This window comes from Terrapene carolina, unplaced genomic scaffold (assembly GCF_002925995.2).
Source record: "Terrapene carolina triunguis isolate 2854851 unplaced genomic scaffold, T_m_triunguis-2.0 Scaffold558, whole genome shotgun sequence".
Taxonomy (NCBI): domain Eukaryota; kingdom Metazoa; phylum Chordata; order Testudines; family Emydidae; genus Terrapene; species Terrapene triunguis.
Genome location: NW_020664909.1, coordinates 5,118,348 through 5,141,811, shown reverse-complemented (window position 1 = coordinate 5,141,811; position 23,464 = coordinate 5,118,348). Strand labels below are relative to the sequence as shown.

General features: G+C 40.8%; 1 protein-coding gene across 1 annotated transcript in view; it reads left to right on the top strand.

Annotated features, from left to right (window-relative positions):
* Positions 1–23,464, top strand: part of CBLB (Cbl proto-oncogene B) — a 193,596-nt gene that overhangs the window by 132,631 nt on the left and 37,501 nt on the right. Inside the window, exons 10-11 of the mRNA XM_029913263.1 lie at positions 1,047–1,250; positions 15,685–15,870. Of these exons, the coding sequence (XP_029769123.1) occupies positions 1,047–1,250; positions 15,685–15,870 (390 nt within the window). The remainder of the gene's footprint in view (positions 1–1,046; positions 1,251–15,684; positions 15,871–23,464) is intronic.

Genomic DNA, 23,464 nt, shown 5'->3' with positions numbered 1-23,464 from the left:
AGTATTGCCAGATAAAATAAGGTCTGTTCTTTCATCCTTAAGAATTGAATTGAGCTTGCTTGAAATTTCAGGATAGTGTTTTGTAAGCGATGAGTTAATACTGATGCCCTTATCACTCTTTAGCCAACTCTTTATCTAACATTACAAATAAAAGGTGTCAAAATTATAGATAGGAAGCTCTGAAACCTTGACATAATTTCTGAATTTAAATCAAATTAGTTTCGACTTCTACAGTTCAGATGCAGATCTGAATTAATACAATGCAGTAGTGGTCACATACGCATCATGCCAGTCAAAAACAATTATTTTTTTTAGTTACTTTTACTACTACTCTGTAATGTGATCTTGTCCGTTAGAGCTTTAAAAAATTGAAGGGCCAAATCTTGCTTGCTTTACTCACCAGTGAAGTCTATGGGATTACTCCAATGAGAGAGGCAAACAGAATCTGGCTTTTTGAAAGCCACTTGGCATACTACCTTGGCATTTCTTAGATGTTTTATCAAAGATTTTGATGATTGACACACAAAAATCATGTGTATGAAAAGCTCTTCATCTAATTTCTTGCAGAGCTAACAAACAGAAAAGCTTCTGTTCATGTGTTTGTTAACAATGCAGTCAAACATCACTGAGAACTATGGTTTTGGATTTTCTGATGTCTATCTGTGAATGAGCATTGAAATGTAAGCCTAAAAGGCAAAGTGTTATATTTGGCATTTTGGTGGTTTTAAGTTAACAATTTAGAGAATTGTTATGTTTTGATGATTATTTTATTTAAAAGTCAACTTTTTTAAAAAAAAAAACTCATTTGCAATAATGACCATGTTAAAATAAATATAAATATATTTATTTTTATGAAATGTATATGTATGTATGTATAAAATTCAGGCCACTAGTGGAATGAATTACTTTGTCCAGTAAAATATCTGTGGACGTGTTTCTGATTTGCACCAAGACCTCTTTACACATTGCCAGAATCCAATAGAGGGACCTTAGCATAAACAAGAATATGACCCTCTATCTAAAAGAATACTTTTGTTTTTGTGCAGGAATCCGATGGTCAGGGCTGTCCTTTCTGCCGATGTGAAATCAAAGGAACTGAACCAATAATTGTAGACCCTTTTGATCCAAGGGATGAAAACTCCAGGTGCTGCAGTATTATAGATAGTTTTAGTATGCCCATGCTAGACTTGGACGATGATGATGACAGAGAAGAATCTTTAATGATGAATCGGTTGGCTTCAGTACGAAAGGTAAATGTTTAACAATTGCATCATGCTGAATCAAATACATTTGTAAATCTGTAGTAACCAGTGAGCAGTGTAATTACACATTAAAAGTTCTTGTAGTTTACTGAATAGATGTCAGGATGGTGAAGCACTATGCATTTCATAAAAACTGTAGCCCTAAAAATGAATCAAAACAAGAGTAGAATATTCTTGTCTATTGAATGGGGAAAATGGGTCACCTTCTCATATTTGGTAAATGGGGTTAACTCGTTTGAGTAAAGTGGAGCTACATCAGTTTATACCAGCTAAGAATCTGGCCCTGGTTTGGTATTAGGCTTTTAAAAAATATATCAACTTGTAGCAGGTTTGTCTTTGGCTCTTCTCCCCCTTAATCATTGACCTTAGTTGGAATCCTTTGTACTCCTTGTTTTTGGTATAATTGGCTGGATATTGTGGACCTTACTGTTTTTTTATTTAAACATTTATTCCAATGTATTTTAAATTGGTAGTATTCAGATTTTATTACTATAATGTGGTCCAGATACTCTCATGGAATGCTATCTTCTTTGCATCACTGTCTTTTAAAATGTGCCTTTTTTTTTTTTTTTTTACAAAGCCTTGTACAAAGGCCACATACTAGATCAAATATTCATTTTGGAATTATTTCTTCAACCTATAACAGCTTAATTTATCATTTCCCAATCATTGTGTTTGCTTTTATTAAAGAGCACTCCATTCTTTTATCCCAGAATGTATGTCAATCAGTGTCCTCATTTACGTACAGTATGTTTTGGGTTTTATCTGCCATTTCTGATACTCTTTCAGACCTCTTGTGTCAGAAGCATCATTATCTCTCTGTTGAAAAACTGCCTGATGTTGGGAACCTATTCACCACCACCTCTCTGCCTTTTTATTGCCAACCATACCCTAACTTCTGTATGTGGTACTAAAGAACTTTTAGCCTTAAGTTGATGGGCTTTCATAATATTACTTTTATGACCAGGTATAATACAATAAGCTTTTATCAGAGATAAATTGATTAAAAAACAATCACAAACCATTAAGTACCCTACAGTAGTATATAGTACAGTGAAGAGCAAGGCATAAACTAGATTAGTTAATTTGAATAGTCCGTGTTCAGCATTTCACTCTATTGCTTTAAAAGTATTTTAAAAGCTTTCAGATTCATCCTCCCCACTGCCCATGAATCTTACCTTACATTCAGCAAAGGCTAGATGCTAATCATTTTAGTTCTGAAGACTGGAAACGTTCTTTCCAAAGTGACTCCAGCCTTTTTCCATTCTTGTTTGCCCCTGAAGTTTCAAGTGGAAAATGCAGAATTGTAAAGTGAGTTGGATGAATTTCAACCCAGTGTTCCCTCTTGATCTGGAAGGTGTTCTTGCAACTGAGGCCTCTGCTTGGATTCAGTGCCAGTTAAGGGGTGCAAATACCCTTTTCCCCGTGGTTTTTGCACTTGCTCCAAGTCTTCCTGGGTTGCAAAGCCAGAGACAGGACATGGTTCAACCACTTTTATCAATACAGTATCAATCTATCAATGCAGCTGTTACAGGAACAGTCTGTAGTGTTACCCACACAGTTCCGGAGCAAGAGAGGGGGAGTCCCAAGGTCGAGGTTGGGGGATTTTGGGGGGAAACAGTTTCAGGGTTTATACAGAGCCTTTTGGTAGTGCTCTTTCAAAAGTTTGCTTCTCTCTTCAAATCTCTTCATATTCAACATTTCTTCTGAGCCTGTTAGAAGAAACACTTTTCCCTGTGGCATTACATAGGTTTTATTCTTTTTGCATTCTTTATTGGTTTCAGTAAGTGCTTTTTAATGTGTTTGAGGCTACATGATGGCTCTGTCCCTCATGGCTCTATTGCACAATGTCACTTGAGGTGCTTGTGCAGTGGAGATGAGATGGTAAACTCATTCATTTAGTTCTTTCAGCCAGTCCATGCATGCGCCTTCCCATACTCTAAAGGTAAGTGTCTCAGAACAGATCATGTGTATTTCCAGAAAATTGAAGAGCAGCTTCTGGCACTGAAACCGATTTTACTGTTATTCCCATCTCTGTGACTGAACTGTGACCACCGATTCCTTCTGTCTGCTCCTAGAAATTTAAAATCACTATGATCCGTTTGCTTTTTGCAGGGCATCACATAAGGTAGTAAAGACTTCTTCTTACTGCTGTAGAATATTGCTGCATTGGGATACTTGCTTTCTTTAACTAACACTATTGTGTTTTTTCTATTGTCTTATTATTTCAATTTGTTGGTTGGCCTCCCAATATATGGGATTTTAAATCAAATCTACATTGCTGATCCAGACTCCTGCAAGTTTAGGGTATTTACTGTGAATATGAAATGCAGCAGCATAAATCTAGCTCTTACTACTTCATTCACACATGTTCATTTATTACAGGCATTTGTAGGGGCTGCCTCTCCATAGCTCCCTACTCGTGCACCATTAAATTAAAGCACAAACGCATCATCCCTGAAGAGCTAATAAATTGACTGTGTCCTAAATCACACACTGGCCAGTAAAACTCACCTAGCTGAGAACGCTGCAGTTATTTTATTTTTAAACTAACTTGCCCCATGTCCTAGCAGTGGCCAGATGTGAGCTGTGACAGGCACACCGGAGGAGGCAACTTCCAGAGATATGTCCACTCCACTGGGAAGGCTCATCTGCCCCTGGCATTCATCCCTGAGGGTAAACAGCAAGAGCATTCTGTTTGATCACTAATATCCTGGTGCTGTATTGAAGTAGAGGCGGTCTTAGAGCTAAGCACAGTCCTAAGCCACCAGGATGAAGCCCATGAATTGCACTTGGAAGCATATTATGAGATAGCATAGAATATGAAACACAGATGCTATATGCTCATATCATCCTGCTCTGAGAAAGGATGGGTGGGCACGTTCATCATTAACTGAAGCTCCTGAGTGGTCTCCTGTGGGAACTCTGAATAGAGCACATTGCAGTTGTTCAGCCTAGAGGTAAGAAAGGCCTGTGTACTGTGACAAGGTCTGCAGTCTCTGGCCAGCCAAAGATGGTTAAACACTTGTAACTGTTTTTGGGGAATCTGCTAAGGCCTCTAAGCTGAGGCAGTAGTCATTATAGCCTTTGTGATTCCCTCATGATCTATTTTCCAACCACCATTGTCAGCTCCATCTTATCTGTATTGAAGGTAAGTCATCTGTCTTCCAAAGCCCTATCGCCGCTGAGCAGTGTGGAAGCAAAGAGAACACAGAATCATAGTGCAGTATGCGATTTCACCAGGACATTGCAACAATGGAGAAACGCTATCAGGGCAAATGGAGCCCATCAATGCTTGCAGACTATTGCTGGACAGGGACAAGAGATGCTCCATTTAATGAATACAAGAGACAAGCCAAGAAGCGCCGAGTAGACACTGAATAGGACTAAACTATGTACATAATAGTTTTTTGCCTTTTTTTTCATAATAAATTTTATTTCTATAACCCTTTTGCTGATTTTTAAAGTGTTACATAAACAGGACAGGTGAAATATTATCATGTAAACATTATCATAAACACATGAAAAGAACTAGGTTTACAATTTATGATTAAAACTCTACTATCTACACAATATACATAGACATAAAATGTAAAAACTTAGAAACAGTAGCCAATCAGTTGTTTTAATTGTCATATTTGAATTCAGCACATCAAAATACATAATAAATAGCACATTTTATCTCTGAAGCAGACGACTTCTCAAAAATTGTAGACCAGTGTAATTGATCTTTTGTAAGATTGGTGCTCATAAAATTGAGGATCTACTGTATTGCAAATGAATCCTCAGCATCAGTTGTACTAAAGTCTGCTGAAAGATCCAATAAAATTAGTGTTCATCTAGTCTGTCTGCCTCACCAGGAAGTTTATGTTAATGTTTCCAAGGTGTGTTGAGATCATTAGATTGCATCATTACGAAATGCTGATGGGAGATAATGCTGTGTCCATTGTGACTCTAGGCTATGGAGCCTCCATGGAATCAGATCATCTAAATCAGTCACTGCTTGCGACATTCCTTTTCTCACCAGTGTTTTGTTTGTTGTAATTAAACTTTGTCTGACCTCTTTTTTTCTTTTCTTTATCTTCTTTAGATGCATATCAGGGAATATACCTTTATAAATGTGTATGATACATGTCTGGGTAAACATTTTTTACGTTTTTTTTACGTTCAGAATAAATAATCCCTGTAAAGAAGATACTTGAATCTCCAATAGGTGGTTTGAAGTTGGGAATAATCTTTAGTACTCCATTGTCACAATGGTTGAAATAAAAATGAGTTATCTGCCATATTATCTTCACCAGACCTGGCTTGATTTGCAGGCTGGCTGAGAAAAATAAAATAAAACAAAACAGGAAAAAAGTGCAAATAAAGTTTATGGTTAGGAAAAAATAATTTAGATTTATAGATGCTAGGATAATTGTATCAGCTGAATAAAAACATTACTATTATGGTAAACCACAGAGGGGAAAGCACTAAGAGAATAGGAGCCCCATGCAGATTTTAGTAGGTCAAAGTAAATTAATATGCGGTGGGCACATTTTCTGCTCCAAAACCATGTGAAAAGTTACTTTGTCTGGGGATATCTGCAGTTCTCTAGAATTAATTTGATAGTTGTCTCAATGCACCAAAAACTGACTTTGGTTCACACTGTTGTCCTCCGAGTAGTTACGAGAAGTCAGCAAGACTGAAAGCTGCTATTTGTCATGAGAGCAGGCTCTGTACAGAGGATGAGTAAGTGTGTGTTTAATGAATCATGCATGACCTAAAGATCTTGGCTCTCAAGGATTTGGAGGGTTTTTTTACTTTCCCTTGAACTGATGGCAAACTATTGTTCGTGCATTATTAATTCGATCTTAATTGCGGTGACATTTATGTTCTGAAATGTTGTATTGCCATAATGCTAGAGTTTCGACTTTGACACAATGTGTAAGAGAAAACAATGGGGGAAAAAATGGACTCAAACATTTATCTTAGCTAACTTCCTGCCTCCTCACAGGTCAGTGCCTTCTTGATGGCTCACCTATTTTATTGTAGTTTTGATCCAAAGATTATACCAAAGAACTGGAAAATCTTTGACTTCATAGTTCGCAGTGTCTGAGAGCAACTGGGGAGTTTCAGGAGGCATTGCGCTGCCCCTTACAGTGGGCTCTGACTAACAGGCTCAATTTATCCCTCTGTAAGGCTCCCACCACTTGTATTTGTAATTAATCTTCTTCCGCTCCTTCCTCTGTCACTTTTTGGTGGTTGTGTCTTATTTATTATTTGTTTTCTGTCTTCTGCTCTGTCTTGTCTAAGTTTGGCCTCAGTCCTTCTACCCTTGAGGCACATAGGCCCAGATTTTAAAAGGTAGTTCGGCATGGCTGTGCTCAGCATCTCAACACCTAGCTTATTTAGGAGCCCAGAATTCATTTTCGAAAGGGACTGTCAATGGACTTCAAACTCCTAAGTGCTTAAATACCTTTTGAAAATGAGGTTTGGGCTCCTAAGTCAGCTGAGCATTCTGACGCTAAGCACAGTAATGCTTAACTGCCTTTAAAAATCTGGGCCCTACATATTAACTTAAGTGTGTAAGTAATTCCATGGTTCTACTCATGCACTTAAAGTTAAGCCTGTGTTTGCAGGATCATGACCTTGGACTGTAAATACTTTAGGATGGGGATTTTGCTTTTTTTCCTAATTCTGTAAAGCCCCATTGAAACTTACAGTGCTATATAAAAGTTAAATGATGATTAACTTTTTAAATTACCCCTTCCCTCCCTCGGGCCATTCTGTCTTCTGACATAAAAAGTCAGGGGCACAGGATTCAAATATACTCTCTTTGAAAGGGGTAATAAAATAAATTTCAATAGGGGCATTTCAGATGTGCAGACCCTCTCTGCTTTCTGATGTAGCATAAACCAAATTTGTGCCACTTGTTTTTCATTTACTGCAGGCTGGCTAACCTGCACATCAATTGCACAACTTTAAAAACTTTTATAAGGTTTTATTTAAAAAAAAAATAAATGAATGGGTCTGGCAGGCTGGAGTAGACAGCTGGATCTCATTTTGTGCCGGTTTTGTTTTGCTCACATGACACCTCAGAGCAGATAGAACAATCTGATCCAGCTGTCCTTTTTACAGTTAAATTACTTCAAGAGGTGGGGCGGAGTTTGATTTTTATTGTTTCTCATTTAATAGTGCTTAGATTCACATAGTGAGAAGTAGGTTTTGAAGTTCACAAGCCAGTTAAGATTAATGGTGATGTTAACTACTTTAGTGGTGCTATTCCAAGGCTACATGGCTATAGATTCAGAAAGAAGGAAATGCTCAGAGTTACAAAATATAGGTGATCTCTGACCAGAAATGCTAGATTTTAGCAGACCTTAAACTCTGGATTAGAGTTAATTTAATTAATATACTAAACCGAAGACATTATAAATAATGCATTTTGTTGGACTGACTGGGAAAGATCAAATTGGCAGCCCTATTTACGTAGAAGAATGTGTACCTAGCCGTGTTGTTTCTATGTAGTTTTAAGTCCTCATACAACCCTTGAAGTAATTCCAGATGATATTAATGCAACTGGGGCATAATCACCCTTATGAAAACAACATGAGCTGCTCTAAATAAGCCAAGTTTCCAGTAGGTTAATGAAGATTCAAGGAAACGTACTCATTTAGGAATCCCAAAAAGTCCAGTGCTGGTGCAGATCTGCTCAGAACGTCTTGGACATTTCTTGATGCAATTCTTAAAATATTATTGTGGCTCCTTGTGGTACATTGTGATCCTCACAATTGTACTGAATCAATCATGTTTTCAGGCTTTTAAAAAGTGTTTCATGCTAGGATTTGTAAAAAAGACTCTTGGATTCAAAAGCAGCTGCTTTAGCAATTGGATCAGAACGAGATCCTCCAGGAGTTGTTGTAGCCAGCAATAGTAGCATTCTTATTCTTTCCTTAGGTCTGCATCCACTAAGAGAGAATAGACATCCCATTTTGCTGCTAATTAACATATCTGACTGAGTAGCACAGTTTTGGTTCACTGCAAGCCTGAAAGATCATTCTGCAGTACTATTGCAAATTAAGTTGTAACTGCTTTCCTTTTGCAGCACTTGTGCCTTATTGATGAAGCTCATATTGTTACAAAGGAGTCTGCTCTTTTCCTTAATATTTATTGCACAGGTCTATATTGCAGCAGGGCCTCTGAGGGGTAAGGATTTCTGCAGTTTGTCATTGCCAGATTTATTTGTGCTTGTTTGTCTATTAATCACTTGTTGTTTTATATACTGTTTCCTAGACTAAACTGATTACTCCCTCTATTCCTTTCACTGAGTAACACATACACAGAAATCTCCAGTGAGTGACATACACAAAATCTGGAATTCCCATTGCCTTGTATCTACTTTTAAGAAAGCATTTTGAAAGAGCTCATCTTCTAGCTTCGTATGTGTACTCATGCTATGACCAATAACCTTGGTCTGCATACCCATCAACTTTCATTTAAAATGCACGGATATCTATGTACAGTTATAATTACTTCACATGCAAATGCAGTGCAGCCATTTCTGTAGTGGAATGTCGCAAAGTTTAACATCAAACAGCCATATAGCCAGAGAACACTGTTAATGTAATTACAGAAATTAGAATTTTGTGAGAACACTTGGCGCCACAGCCTGTCCTGGCTAAAGTACCCTGGGATCTTTGACTTATAAATAGTCAGGACCTCAACTTTGAGACTTATCCAGCATTCCAGTCTCCCTTTTCTTAGCACCATGTAGTAATGTTGATTTAGTGCTGCCTTGGAGGGAAGAGAAACAGTATTTTTGCAGCACCTGGATTTTCCTTGTAAGTCATCATCCAACTTCTGGCCAACACCAGCTCACTTTAGTCAGAGGTCTCGTGTATTTGGTGGTAATAGTAAGGCTATAAACAATGACAGTTTCAGATAGGCTGAATAATTTTTCTGCTGTTTTCAACCAGGAAATTGAAGTAAAAACTAATGAGAGCCTTTAGCAGACTTAATGATGGTATGAAGATTTCCATAGATGCATAAATTTCAAGGCCAGAAGGGACCATTGTGATCATCTAGTCTTACCTCCAGTCTACCACAGGACATAGAACTTCCACAAAATAATTCCTAGAGCACATATTTTAGGAAGAACATCCCATCTTGATTTAAAAATCGCCAGTGATGGAGAATCCACCATGACCCCTGTAAATTGTTCCAGTGGTTAATTACCCTAATTGTTAAAAATGTATACTTTATTTCCAGTTTAAATTTGTCAAGCTTCAGCTTCCAGCGATTGGATCATGTTATACCTTTCTCTGCTAGATTGAAGAGCCCATTATTAAAGATTTGTTCCCCATGTAGGTTTGTATGGACAGAAATCAGGTACAGTAATCAAATCTATTAGAATTCTTTGAGGGTTTCAGCAAGCATGTGGGCAAGAGTGATCCAGTAAATATAGTGTGCTTGGACCTTCAGAAAGCCTTTGGCAGGTCTGACACCAAGGCTGGAATTCCCATTGCCTTGTATCTACTTTTAAGAAAGCATTTTGAAAGAGCTCATCTTCTAGCTTCATATGTGTACTCATGCTATGACCAATAGCCTTGGTCTGCATACCTATCAACTTTCATTTAAAATGCATGGATATCTATGTACAGTTATAATTACTTCACATGCAAGATAGGAAACAGATGCTAGGAATAAATGGTCAGTTCTTCGAGTGCTTGTTCATGTCCATTCCAATCAGGTGCGCACGCCACGTGTTCGACACCCGGAAGATTTTTCCCTTAGCAGTATCTGTAGGGTCGCCCTGGGCACCCCCTGGACTTACGCCTTCATGGTGCCCAGTATAGGGCCCTGCCAACCCGACCCCCACTCAGTTCCTTCTTACTGCCCATGACAGCTAGCTGGAACTCCCTACCGCTCTTGCCTCAGCAAGCATGTGCTTCGCAGTATCTCTATCCCCGTGTACATAGTTAGAATAGTAGTTAGTGTAGTTTTTTCTTATAGGTTTCCTCTGGGGGGAGGGGGTCTTCCCTCCCGACATTTTTCCCCGGTACCAGGGTATGCCTCTGTCCCTGGACTTTAAACCATAATTGGTCTGTGGCAGGTTATGCCAAGTAGTGACCCGCACTCGTCATGCCTTAAGTGTCTGGGTGAGGGGCATCTCAGAGACCGCTGTACGATCTGTAAGGGTTTTCGCCCCAGGATCCTTAAGGACAGAGAGCAGCGCCTCCGAGTTCTACTTACGGAGGCGGCTCTTCGGCCCCAGTTCGAGCATGCCGTGCCTGACCCGGCCTCGAGCACCACATTCTCGTTGCGCAGCATGCCGGCACCGTTGACGTGTGAACCAGTGCTGAGATATAAGCCCTGAAAAAACTTGCCATTTAAAAAAAATGTTTACCAGTGTATTGAGTCAAAAGACCCTAGTGTCCTCTAAGACCGGAGCGGTCGAGGTACATGCCACCGCCTCATCCGACGATGAAAAGGATGAAAAGGCAGCTGGTACTGGGGTCTGATCACTGCCCTCTGCTCTTCTGGGGTCCCGTGGGCAAGGAGCGACGGCGCTCAGTTCTCTGAAGTCACCTATTATCTGAGATATCCCATGATGCAGTGTCATTAGTGCCTATATGAACCATCCCCAATGGATCCTGGCCCATCAGCTTCAGAATACTATCCAATCTTTGAGTGACATTTCATGTCTTGGCTCCAGGAAGGTAGCACACTGTCTTATTATCCACCTGTCCTTTGTAGAATGTTCTTTCGATTCTTCTGAGTATTGAATCCCCAGCAAAGATGGTCTCTCTTGCTTACGTGGCTGGAGAATGCTTTGTGGGTATGCTTGCTTTCCTTATAGGTTGGGCCGAGCTACCATTGAGAGGTGTGTTCTGTACATATCACCATTTCCTGGAAACAGCTGAATCTTGAGAAGTATTTTCCACAGTTTCCATGTGAGGACTTGTTATTGACTGGAAACTTCCAGCTGGGTGGAATTTCTCCTGCTTCTCTTCTTTCTAGTACTCACAGCCTGTCCAATCTTGCCTGTCCCCAGCCATGTGGAATGCCAGTATGATTTACACTCTGACATCCTCTCTTTCTGACTCTTTGGTGGCTGGCTCCTTTCTTCCTTGAACCTGATGTACTGATGTTTCCCAAACCTGGCTGTCTTGGAACTCTTCAGTTTCTCTGTTTGCCCCTTCAATCCAAGAATCTTTTCCTCCAGCAGTCACCACCTTGCACTTCATGCACAGGAAGTATCTTCTGGTTTCAGGCAGGGGAGAAATCATGGTGCATTCATTGCAGGTCATCATCACTATTCCATCCCCGTCCATCTTGAAATCACATGTAGAGCTGAAACTGGAAGGCAACTCTTTCACACTCCCTCTCTCAACTCCCTCTGGAGCTGTCCTGCTAGCTACCTCTGTTCACAGTTCTTGTTTGCCTAGTACAGGGATCGGCAACCTTTGGCATGCGGCCCACCAGGGTAAGCACCCTGGTGGGCCGGGCCGGTTTGTTTACCTGCCACGTCCGCAGGTTCGGCCGATCGCGGCTCCCACTGGTCGCGGTTCGCCACTCCAGGCCAATGCGGGCTGCAGGAAGTGGCGGCCAGCACATCCCTTGGCCCGCGCTGCTTCCCGCAGCCCCCATTGGTCTGGAGCGGCAAACTGCTGCCAGTGGGAGCCGCGATCGGCCGAACCTGTGGACGCGGCAGGTAAACAAACTGGCCCGGCCCGCCAGGGTGCTTACCCTGGCGGGCCGCGTGCCAAAGGTTGCCGATCCCTGGCCTAGCAAATGACTTTATATACCAAGTCTCCCTGCTTAGCTTAGCTCAACTCAGCTCCGCCCCCCACCATCATAAGGGAGTGATTATCCACTCAGAGACTTCAAACAGCCAGGCTGATCAAAGCCTGAAGGGTCAGAACAAACTTCCTTATTACTTTGATACTTGTGGGTTACCAGCCATGGCATATGGAGTAGAAATAGTCACATAACAAATAGATATGGAGCTTAAAGCTTATCACACAGTGAAATGGAGAATAACATAACAGATGGGAAAACATCTTGAATTCTGAAGATAATAAAGTGTTGGGCTGATGAGTCGAGAAAAAAATGAGGAGCATTCACAATAGTGTACTCAAAAAAAAAAAAAAAATCCTTCACATAGAAGCACTAGAAAAAGATTCATGTAGTATAATAGACTGTAAGGTGGCACGTACAAAACCCAGGTCATGTTGCTATCAGAAATAATTCACTGCACTCAGATTTTCTGCTGTCATCTGTTTAGGCATTTGATATAGTGCTCATCACCCTCATATCAGAGTTCTTTTCACACAAAAATTTAAAAAGTTTATTCAGCTAAGTTAATGGTATACTGAAAGTGCAACTCTGAAAACTTATTCTAACCCTAGTTTTTATATTTGACCGATTTTAACTTCGGATTTACTCAATGTACAATTCAGGTGTTTTTCCCACCCCCCTAACTCCTAAGCACAAACCAAAATCTGAGAATCAAGCTGGGTTCTTCCTTTGTTATGTTTCATCACCCCCAATAAACATTCTGCTGGCCAAATCTTATTGATGCTTGTGCAACCCTATTATCTTCAGCTTAGGCTTCCACAGGTATAATTGTTTAGAACTTAAACATAATTGTTTAGTATGGTATGCCAGAAAGTAGAGTAACCGGTTCATTCCCTCTTAGCTGTGCTAGTTTGGCAGGGCTAACAGAAGCAAACACTCAACAACACACCAGCCACACTCTGGCTCCCAACAGCCTTGGTTACTACCTTCAGGGTGAACCCAAAACACTCCCAGTCCCTGATTTTTCCCAAAAAGCATGTGTTCTGTACTACCCAGATCTGTCCTGGACAGTTCAAATATTGGAGATGCCTTGCCCCATGTACAAGGGTCAATACACAATAATTGACTACTTTATTTGAAGTTACCAAACAATTCGATTTTAACACAACACTGGATTTTCTGGTAAAAAGACTGAGAATAAACTTGTTTCCTGCAATATTGAATGCCTCTGTTCTAGTAAAATGGATTTTTTAAATTATGGTTCCAGAGTGAGGAGTGTAGTTACGTGCATGACTTTTAAGCATGTGCTCAAGTCCCATTTAATTAGTGAGCTTAAACACATACTCAAGTGCTTTCCTGAATAGGTTCTTGAAGCCTTGTCTACACTAAAAAGTTACGGCAACCCAGTTACATTGTTCAGAGGTGTGAAAAATCTACACCCCTAGAGCATTATAGTTCAGTTGACCTAACCCCAGTATAGACAGTGCTAGGTCAATGGAAGAATTTTTCCATTGACCTAGCTACCATGTCTCGGCGCTGCAGGGTTTCAAGTATAGACAAGCCCTGAGTTCATGATGGAAGATAGGTTATCTAGCCTTTGTCAGTATCTCAGCATGTGTAAGACTCTTACTTAAGAGCAGATTAGATGAAAACAAAACACAGAAAAACAACTTTAAAGCTAATTGATCTGTCTTAGCGATTTGGTATTTCACTTCTGCCAGCAGCCTACGCTGAAAAGTGTTTGTCTTTATGTATTCATTGTAGAGATGGGGTGGGAGCGTTCATTTATGCGTCTGTAACTCGTTTGGGCTCCCGGCTCTCTGTGTGGTACGAGTTCCAGAGTGCACCAGAACTCCAGGTGCTGCTGCTCTGTGTGCATATCGCCCAAGTATACTCTCTTTTCCTTCCAGAATGCGCTGTTACAAGCATTACACACACTTCTGTTTTGAATAAAGATGTTGTATAGATATAACTAAAATGTCTGTTTCAGAGTGGTAGCCATTTTAGTTTGTATCAGCAAAAACAACGAGGAGTCCTTGTGGCACCTTAGAGACTAACACATTTATTTGAGCATAAGCTTTCATGGGCTAGAACCCACTTCATCAGATGCATGAAGTGAAAAATACAGGAGCAGGTATAAATACATGAAAGGATTGGGGTTGCTTTACCAAGTGTGAGGTCAGTCTAATGAGATAAATCAGTTAACGGCAGGATACCAAGGGAGGAAAAATAACTTGAAGTGGTAAGAGAGAGGCTCATTACAGACAGTTGACAAGAAGGTGTGAGTAACAGTAGGGAGAAATTAGTATTGGGGAAATTAAGTTTAGGTTTTGTAATGACCCAACCACTCCCAGTCTTTATTCAGGCCTAATCTGATGGTATCTAGTTTGCAAATTAATTCCAGTTCTGCAGCTTCACATTGGAGTCTGTTTTTGAAGTTTTTTTGTTGAAGAATTGCCACTTTTAGGTCTGTTGTTGAGTGACCAGAGAAATTGAAGTGTTCTTCTACTGGTTTTTGAATGTTATGATTCCTGATGTCAGATATGTGTCCATTTATTCTTTTGCATAGAGACTGTCCGGTTTGGCCAATGTACATGGCAGAGGGGCATTGCAGATGATGGCATATATCACATTGGTAGATGTGCAGGTGAACGAGCCCCGGATGGTGTGACTGATGTGGTTATGTCCTATGATGGTGTCCCTTGAATAGATATTGTATGTGGACAGAGTTGGCAACGTGTTATAAATTAGATGAGTTTCAAAAACAGTTGCAAAACTGAGTATATTAGTAGCACAGACAGGGCCTAATATGAGAATTGAAATCCTGGGAATTGGATTTATCTTTTAGATTACAGGGTACATTTGCATTCCTTTTTCTATATTTAGATTAGCCTTTTAAAAGAGAACTACTTAATTTGCAATGTCAATGTGTATTTTGTGAAGCACAGGCTGAGACAAAAATAAGCTTAACATTTGTCACTTGTGGACATTAAAAAAAAGTATACTAAATGTAATATTGGTTTACATAAATTGAATTTGGTCAAGGGAAATTTATAAATCAAATGAATCAGAAATGATTGTTCTGATGCATCCCGGCTTGAAGATTTTGTTTACTGAAAGCTTAGAAGAACTTATTCAGCTTTATATTGAAGTGTGATTTTAAAATGACCTATGATGCAGTGTGGTAAGTGAAAGATTCAGTCTTCATTGAATAGCTTTTAAAAATAATAAATAGAATCCTAAATGGACTGCTGCGTATAAAATAAACATGTACCAAGAGAAAAATACAAGTACTACAGTGAACTTTCCATCCCTGTTCCTCTATATAAACCTCTTTTCTGTTTCTGCTATTGCAATAATACATAATTTAATTTCTTTGTCTATTTTTTAAATCTTTCAATAATCTTACTTAAACTGTGTCTCAGTAAAAGTTGGAGGAAGAATGACATTGCAGCAGTTCATTAAATAATGCTGTCCTTGCAAAGTGAGTGTCTGTTAATCAAGAGAAGCGGGGTGGTGAGCACTTCTAGCAGATGACTAGAGCACCTTCCACATATCAAATGCCTTAATCAAGCAATGAAAGCTGTAATCTTAATGGGATCGGGTAAACACTAGTAATGTGCTCTTTTTTGTATTGAAGTGCAATGAAAGACAGAATTCACCAGTGACTTCTCCAGGATCCTCTCCACTTACACAGAGAAGAAAGCCACTTCCAGACCCCCTGCAAATTCCCCATCTTAGTCTCCCACCGGTGCCTCCTCGTCTGGATCTCATTCAGAAGGGGGTAGCACGGTCACCTTGTGCCAGCCCTACTGGCTCACCAAAGGTAAATCTTATTTTACCATGTTTCTGTCTAACTGAATTATGAGAGATGATGTTTGTTAGTTTTAGGGTGCATTTTTTTAAAGATTGGCTAGTGCATTTTTTTAAAGTTGGCTACATCCAAAATATCCCCTAGGCCTTCTACCAAGTCCCTATGTAATTCTAACACGTCCCAATTCACTAAATAAGGGCCTGATCAAAGCCTCCTTTAAATCAGTGGAAAGGCTTGTTGCCTTCAGTGAACCTTGGATCAGAGCCTATGGCCGTCCCCCTATATGACATCTTGCAGAGTCAGCTAATGACACACAAACATGATTTCTTACTTTGATGGCAGTGTCACACAGGCTTAGCTCCAAGCTTATATTTCGCTGTTTTGATAGCAGTATTACATGTGATTTGCCCCATGCTTATATTTCACTATTTTAAAACTATGGTATTGACATACTCTGATGGAACAAGTCCCTCTAATAGTCCCTGATTTGCAACATTAAACAGCAACTGAAAGTACTCTAAAGTACATTTAAAAGATCATTATCTGCATTAAAATTGCATGCTGTAATCAAATGATGATTTACACTCTTTTCCATAATGTCTTAGCAAGAAAAAAATATGCAAATATCTGGCTATCAAAAACTTAAGGTGTGATAAATTAGGATCCATGTTTCAAGTGGGTTTAGAAAAGGAAATAATAAATGTGTACACAATGAATACATACCGTATTTGTGTATGAAGAAAACTGGTGATTTAGAACAGTTTTAAAAATTATGTACTTGGAAGTCTGAAGGAAAATATATATAAAATACTGGATTTAAGTGTCTTGAATTTTCTCTATTATGAGAGAACCATTTTATTGTAATTGGTGTACAAATGTAAGAATTAGCTTAAATGTTGAAGGTGTGTTTTGAAATCTGTATTAGCATGTATGTGTATTGGACTGTGCATGGCAGTCCAATGATAAATACACTATTTATTTTATCAGCATTTTGCCTTTACACTTGACGCTCAACTTTCTTTTGAAATTAAATTTAATTTTAGTAGCATAATACTTAGCCAAAACAAATGAGGTATATAAAAATGTTTCCTCATCCCTAGCATTTTTAATTAACTCCGTCATTTAACTTAAACTGGAGCTAAAGAGGCTATGGTCTTACAGCTAGTGCTCAAATCCACTCAGTAGCACAAACTTCTTTGAGTAATGGCCCTATGGGCTCCACTTCAGGTGTGCATATTTTTAGTTAGCAGTGTCCATTCAGCCCATGCACGCGTCCTATACCTCCTTGTGCTGGTTACTGAGGCTATATGGGTGTGCAAGGGCGAACCATCTTCTGTTCCTTCTCAACTCCCTCAGTCTGAGACTCAGCCCTAGCGTGTTCTCCTTGAGCGCTTCTTGGCTTTTCTAATATTTCTATAGTGGTTACGATAGTTTTTATAGTTAGTTGTTCTAGTTAGCTAGATAAGCTGTGAGAGGATTTTTTTCTTTTTCCTGGCAGGACATGCCTGGCTTGGTTTCAAATGTTGCCTCTTTTGCCGAGAGGCTATACCTCTTTAAAATTGCCACTTTAAGTGTGTCCGTTGCTTGGGGGAGTCCCACGTCTCCCAGAAGTGCAACTTCTGTCTGGCCCTCAAGTCCAGGGTAAGGAAAAACATGGAGATTAAACTCAGATACCTAATGATGGATTGCTCTCTTTGGCCAGCTTCTGAGTCACATCAAGAGGACTCCCCGCTCCTCGGTACATCTGTCTCCTGACAGATCCAGTGCCTCTTCTACATCGGCGCAGACTTCCCCTAAGAAAGGTGAGACTTTGGAGGCTTCAGGGAAGACTTCCAAAAAGAGGAGCACCGACAGTCACTTTAAGGAGCCAGCTCAGAAAAAGTCCAGGTTCCTGGAGAGATCTACAGTCTCTGAAGACTTAATCTCTCAACTTGGTACTATTGAGTTGAAGGACACCCCTCTGGTATGAATGGGGCAGTAAAATCCCAGAGCATGAGGCGAGAGACGGCTTCGTTAGGGCCTTGCTACCTTTTACCAGCAAGGAGGGCAAGCATAGACACTCGTGACTGGCACCGTTGAGTCCAGCCAAATGTCAGTACCTATGCATTCAGCTCAGCTGTCGGTACCCAGGCATGCAGCACCCTCTGCACTGAGCAAGGAATGGCACTAGACACCATCGGTGCCTGCTTTGGTATGCCCACTATCGGCGGTATCATCAGCTTTGGTGACTGTGGCCTCGGCTTCCAAATCGGTGCCAATCCCCTATTTGGTACCGCAGGAGTTGAGATGTACTAAGGACCTCTTAATAATGGATGAACTCACTCCTGGGTACTGAGTGTCTTTCGATACTGAGACCCGGATCCCTGGACTACCTCATCTGGTACCACAGGACTCTTTGCTGTTTTCTGTGGGTTTTCTGTAGATGAGATAGAGGAGGATGAAGGAGACCTCCAGTTAATATCCTCTATTTCTTTTGAGGATTCTCCAACATATCCCTTCAGGAATCCATTCTCTGAAAGTCATAGGGAAAGTCAGGCTTATTATCAAGGGTGGTGGAACCAACCCTGCATGCCACCTCCACTTCCATATTGGGGGCCCCCCCCCCGCAATGGCTACCCTGGGACCCTTGGGCTGCCTATTGACAGCAATTTGCCAGACCACTGGTACTGTCTCAGCGAGGCCAGAGTTGTACAGCACGTTCCTCCCCAACCAGCTCCCCCAAAGGAGGAGACATTTGAGGAGCAGGAAGCTAAGGCAGGTAAGGAGGCCACCCCTCAAACACCTATTTCATCCTCATCCCCGGACGAGGTGATTATGCCTCCACCACTATCCATAGTAGATTATTTTAAACAATTTCAAGACCTCATAAAAAGGATTGCTGTCATTCTTCAAATTCCTCTGAGATCAAGGATTCGCAGCACAAACTATTGGCTATCTTGCAGTTAGCAACACCCTCCAGGGTGGCATCACCCATCAGCGAGGAGCTCCTAGATCAGACTAAGACAGTGTGGCAGACACCTGCCACTATTCCACCCATGTGTAAACTGGTAGGTAAGAAGCACTATGGTTTCCAACAGTGCAACATTGATCTCCTCGACAGAATATGGGGAAGAGAGTGGGGATTCTTCTGGGCATTGTTGAAAGCTTCTGTGGAGTTCCCACTGGACCTCCTGGCGTGTAATCTTGTCTGTCAGTGTCTTGCTGTTAGAAAGAAAATGAGGCAACAGCATTTGCTGTCACCTTGGCTGAGTTGTGCGTTACTGCCTGGGATCCCATGCCTTAAGGCTCAAATGCGTGAAATCAAGGCTTTCAGTGGTCTTTTTCCACCTTTCTAGGCATGCCGAATTAAAGGACTCAAGCACTGCGGTGGCTTTATCTGGGTTGCTACTCTTTTTTTATTCCCTCAGGAGAGACTCGAATTCTTTTGTCCAGCAGGGGGTGAAAGCCTTGCGGTGGCCACATGGGATGTGCTTCTTAGCGGTCGATTTTTAGGATGTTTGTAAAACGACCATAGCTTCACTTACCAACCACATTGAAGCAGGATTCCAATGCAGGTTGAAGACAGGAATGACCCTTGTTGATCTGTCCTCAGTATACAACACTGTCTGGAGGCAGGGTCTCCTCTTCAAGGTCTCCTGTGTCATTCTCTGCCAGTGAACGATCCTGGCAATGACTGGGGACCACTGCTTTAAGGTACACCTCAATGGCCAGATCACTAGACCAAGAACTCTTAACTTGGGCATCCCTCAGGCCTCTGTCCTGGCCCCAATACTTTTAAATCTATACACTGTGGATATACCAGCGACGGAGTCAAAGAAATTCATGTATGCGGATGATATTGCCCTAGCAGTTCAGCATACAAGCCTCCATATCATCAGCTGCACCCTAACCCGAGATCTTAGCACAATGGCTGATTATTTCCAATGCTGGAAATTTATGCCTAATCCAAAAGAAATCCATGGTAACTGCTTTCCATCTGAACGATAAAATGGCTAATACCAAACTTGATATGCAGTTCTGTGGTGAGAGTGTCAGCCATGACGCTAATCCAAAGTATCTTGGCGTTATACTGGACTGTAGTTTTGACCTTTTTGACAACACCTCAAGAACACCTGCGATAAGGTCAGTTTTCATGTTGCGCTTATCAGAAAATTGGCTGGAACATCGTGGGGCTCCAGTCCATGGACCTTACAAACCGCAACAATTGACTTGGTATATTCTGCAGCTGAATATTGTGCACCAGTGTGGTCTCATAGCAGTCACACTAAACTCCATATCTATTCAAGGGACACCATCATAGGACCTAATCACATCAGCCACACCATCAGGCACTCGTTCACCTGCACATCTACTAGTGTGATATATGCCATCATCAATTAGGCCTGAATAAAGACTACAAGAACTAAAAAAAAAAAAAAAAAAAAAAAAAACTAATTTCCTCATCACGCCAATTTGCCCCTCCTGTTACTCACACTTTCTTAACTGTTTGAATTGAGCCACCCGGATTACCACTACAAAAGTGTTTTTTCATCCTGTTGATAATATCCCACTTTAATTGAATTGTCCCACTTGGTAAGGCAACTCCCATCTTTTCATGTACTGCTATATATATCTTCCTACTGTATTTTTCACTCCATGCATCTGATGAAGTGGGTTTTAGCCCACAAAAGCTTATGCCCAAATACATTTGTTAGTCTCTAAGGTGCCACAAGTACTCATCGTTGTTTTTGCTGATACAGACTAACACAGCTACCACTCTGAAACTAAACTCCTTGACGCTCAACTCAATAATGCTATGTGCATAGTGTCGGAGACGCTCAAATCTACTCCAGTTGACTGGCTCCCGGTCCTATTGCACATCCAGCCTCCACAGATTAGAAGAGCTGCTCATACATCTCGCTTTCTTAATCATGTCAATGCAAATACGGAGATCCCACTGCACTGTGACCTGCAGAACCGCTAAAGACAAGATTAAAATCCTGCAACCCTCTATGGAACCATATCAAGATCCTTACACCCAACTTTGATGCTGAGGCTCAATGGAGAGTCACATGGAGCAATTCGACCTCTCAAAACAAACAGCTCGTTGTTCATCCTGTTGAGGAACCACCGGGATTTGATTCATGTCAGAAAGACTGTTGCAGATTGAATTACATCAGGACATCTCATGGGAGATGTGGACAAACCCTCTTTAAATGGAAAATGAGGCAAACACTGGGTATGCGACTGTGGTCAAGCAATAGAGCACATCATATCTGAATGTCCCATTCGTTCCTTTGCTGGCAGTGTGCTGGTTCTCAAACTTAAGATATAAATTTGTAGTTGTTGCTACCTACCCAAGCCATACGAAAGAAGCAGCACGTTCCACCTAAGGATTCTGACTTAACCTGACCCTCAACCTAACTTCCTGGATGCAGTAAACGGTAGCAGGGTAGGCAGCACTTGTCTAAGTCTATACCATATGACAAGGCTCAGAAAAGACTGGATCTCTGGGCAAAAGTCCCCCGGGCTGGTAGGTGGGAATGGAGGGGAGAGCGGGGGGGCGCTAGGGAGCTCCACAAGCCGCACTTCAATGAAAAAAGAGCTTCATGTGGTTCATGAGCCACAGTTTGGCCACCCCTGCCCTATGGCATTACTGAAGAATGTACCAGTATCTGAAATATGTAGGGCCGCTACATGGGCTTCAGTATATACTCTTTCAAATCATTACGCCCTGATCTGTGCTGTCACATCTGATGCGGCACTTGGTTCTGCAGTTCTGAACTCTGTGAAGTTTCCTCCGCAATCTGTGGTTACTGTTCGGAAGTCCCCTGAAGTGGAACACCCATAGGGACACTACTCAAAGAAGAAGGTTACTCATTGTGTGCAATAATTGTTCGTTGAGATGTGTCCCCCTGTGGGTTCGCCACTACCTGTCCTACTTCCCCTCTGCTTCAGACTCTTCATAAGGGGATGTTTGAGTGGAGAAGGAACTAAGGGCAATTCGCCTGTGCACCCCTACGTATCTGTCACAAGGAGGCATAAGGCCCATGCATGGGCCGAATGGACACTAACTGAAAATCTCTGATCAAGGGCTCGAGGGATGCCCTACTCTTTAGTGTAGTACAAAGGGAAAGAGACACACACTACTCCTTCTTTTGGAGTATATATTGAATTCTTTGCACCCCACACGGAAAATGTATTTTTCAATATTGTATATAGTCCACTGTTCTTCTGTCAAATCAAAAAATTTCAGCTACCTCCGCCAGATACACCTCTACCCCGATATAACACGAATTCGGATATAACACGGTAAAGCGGTGCTCCGGGGGGGCGGGGCTGCGCACTCTGACGGATCAAAGCAAGTTTGATATAACGAGGTTTCACTTATAATGCGGTAAGATTTTTTGGCTCCCGAGGACAGCGTTATATCGGGGTAGAGGTGTACCACTATTTACTAGAAAATTACATTTTGTTAAAAACTTTGCAGTAAAGCTGTTTGAAAAAAAGTTGACTTTTAGTTGAAAAACAAAAACCCAACACTGAATTTCCAGGTTTGCAATAAAAAGTTGCAATTTTTCACAGAAAGACACTTTCCACAAAAAATGTTTAGTCAAAAACCCAATTTTCTTTGAAAAACAATGTTGACAGAAATTTTTTGACCAGCCCTACCTTGTAGCCTTCTTGGAAAAGTTCATTAAGTAGAAGCTAGATTTAGCCACTTTTACTCATGTTGAATAGCACCTGAGAAGTAGTTCCACTTATTTCTGTGGCGGTCTACTAGTGGAATAAGTTAGTATTTAGTGTGATTAAAGGAGATAGACAGTTGCCCTAGAAATTCATAGAGGGAGTACCTGCACTGTAAGGCTAAATGCAGTGCTTTCTTCCTTTCAGCAAAATTGTGGGTTATTTTTCTTGTAGTGTTAATATTCATAGATCCCTGGGCCAGAAAGGACCATTGTGATCTAGTCTGGCATGCTGTATACAGTAGAACATCAGAGTTACGAACACGGGAATGGAGGTTGTTCGTAACTCTGAACAAAACGTTACGGTTATTCTTTCAAAAGTTTACAACTGAAGATTGATTTAATACAGCTTTGAAACTTTACTATGCAGAAGAAAAATTCTGCTTTCCCTTTATTTTTTTTAGTAGTTTATGTTTAGTGCAGTACTGTACTGTATTTGTTTTGTGTGTGTCTGTCTGTCTCTTGGCTTTGCTGCTACCTGATTGCATTCTTCTGGTTCAAAATGAGGTGTGTGGTTGACTGGTCAGTTCATAATTCTGGTGTTCATAAGTCTGAGGTTCTACTGTAATACAGGCTATAAAACTTAACCAAAATAATTCCTAGAGCATATCTTTCAGAAAAACAATGCAGCCTTGCAAAATTCTATACCATCCAGGCACAAAATTTGCTTACCTTTTACCATGATGATTAATAGTAATGATTTTTCTGGGGGTGGACACCTCAGATGACTTGAGGAGCATAATTTTGCAAGATGGTGGTAATAATCTAATTCTTATGAAAATGCCTTTTTTTCTCATATACTACGCTTATAGGAGCGTTATAACGCCCTAGATATATTCCTTTGACCAGTTTCCTGCTTTTTAAAATATACTTGGGTTCAT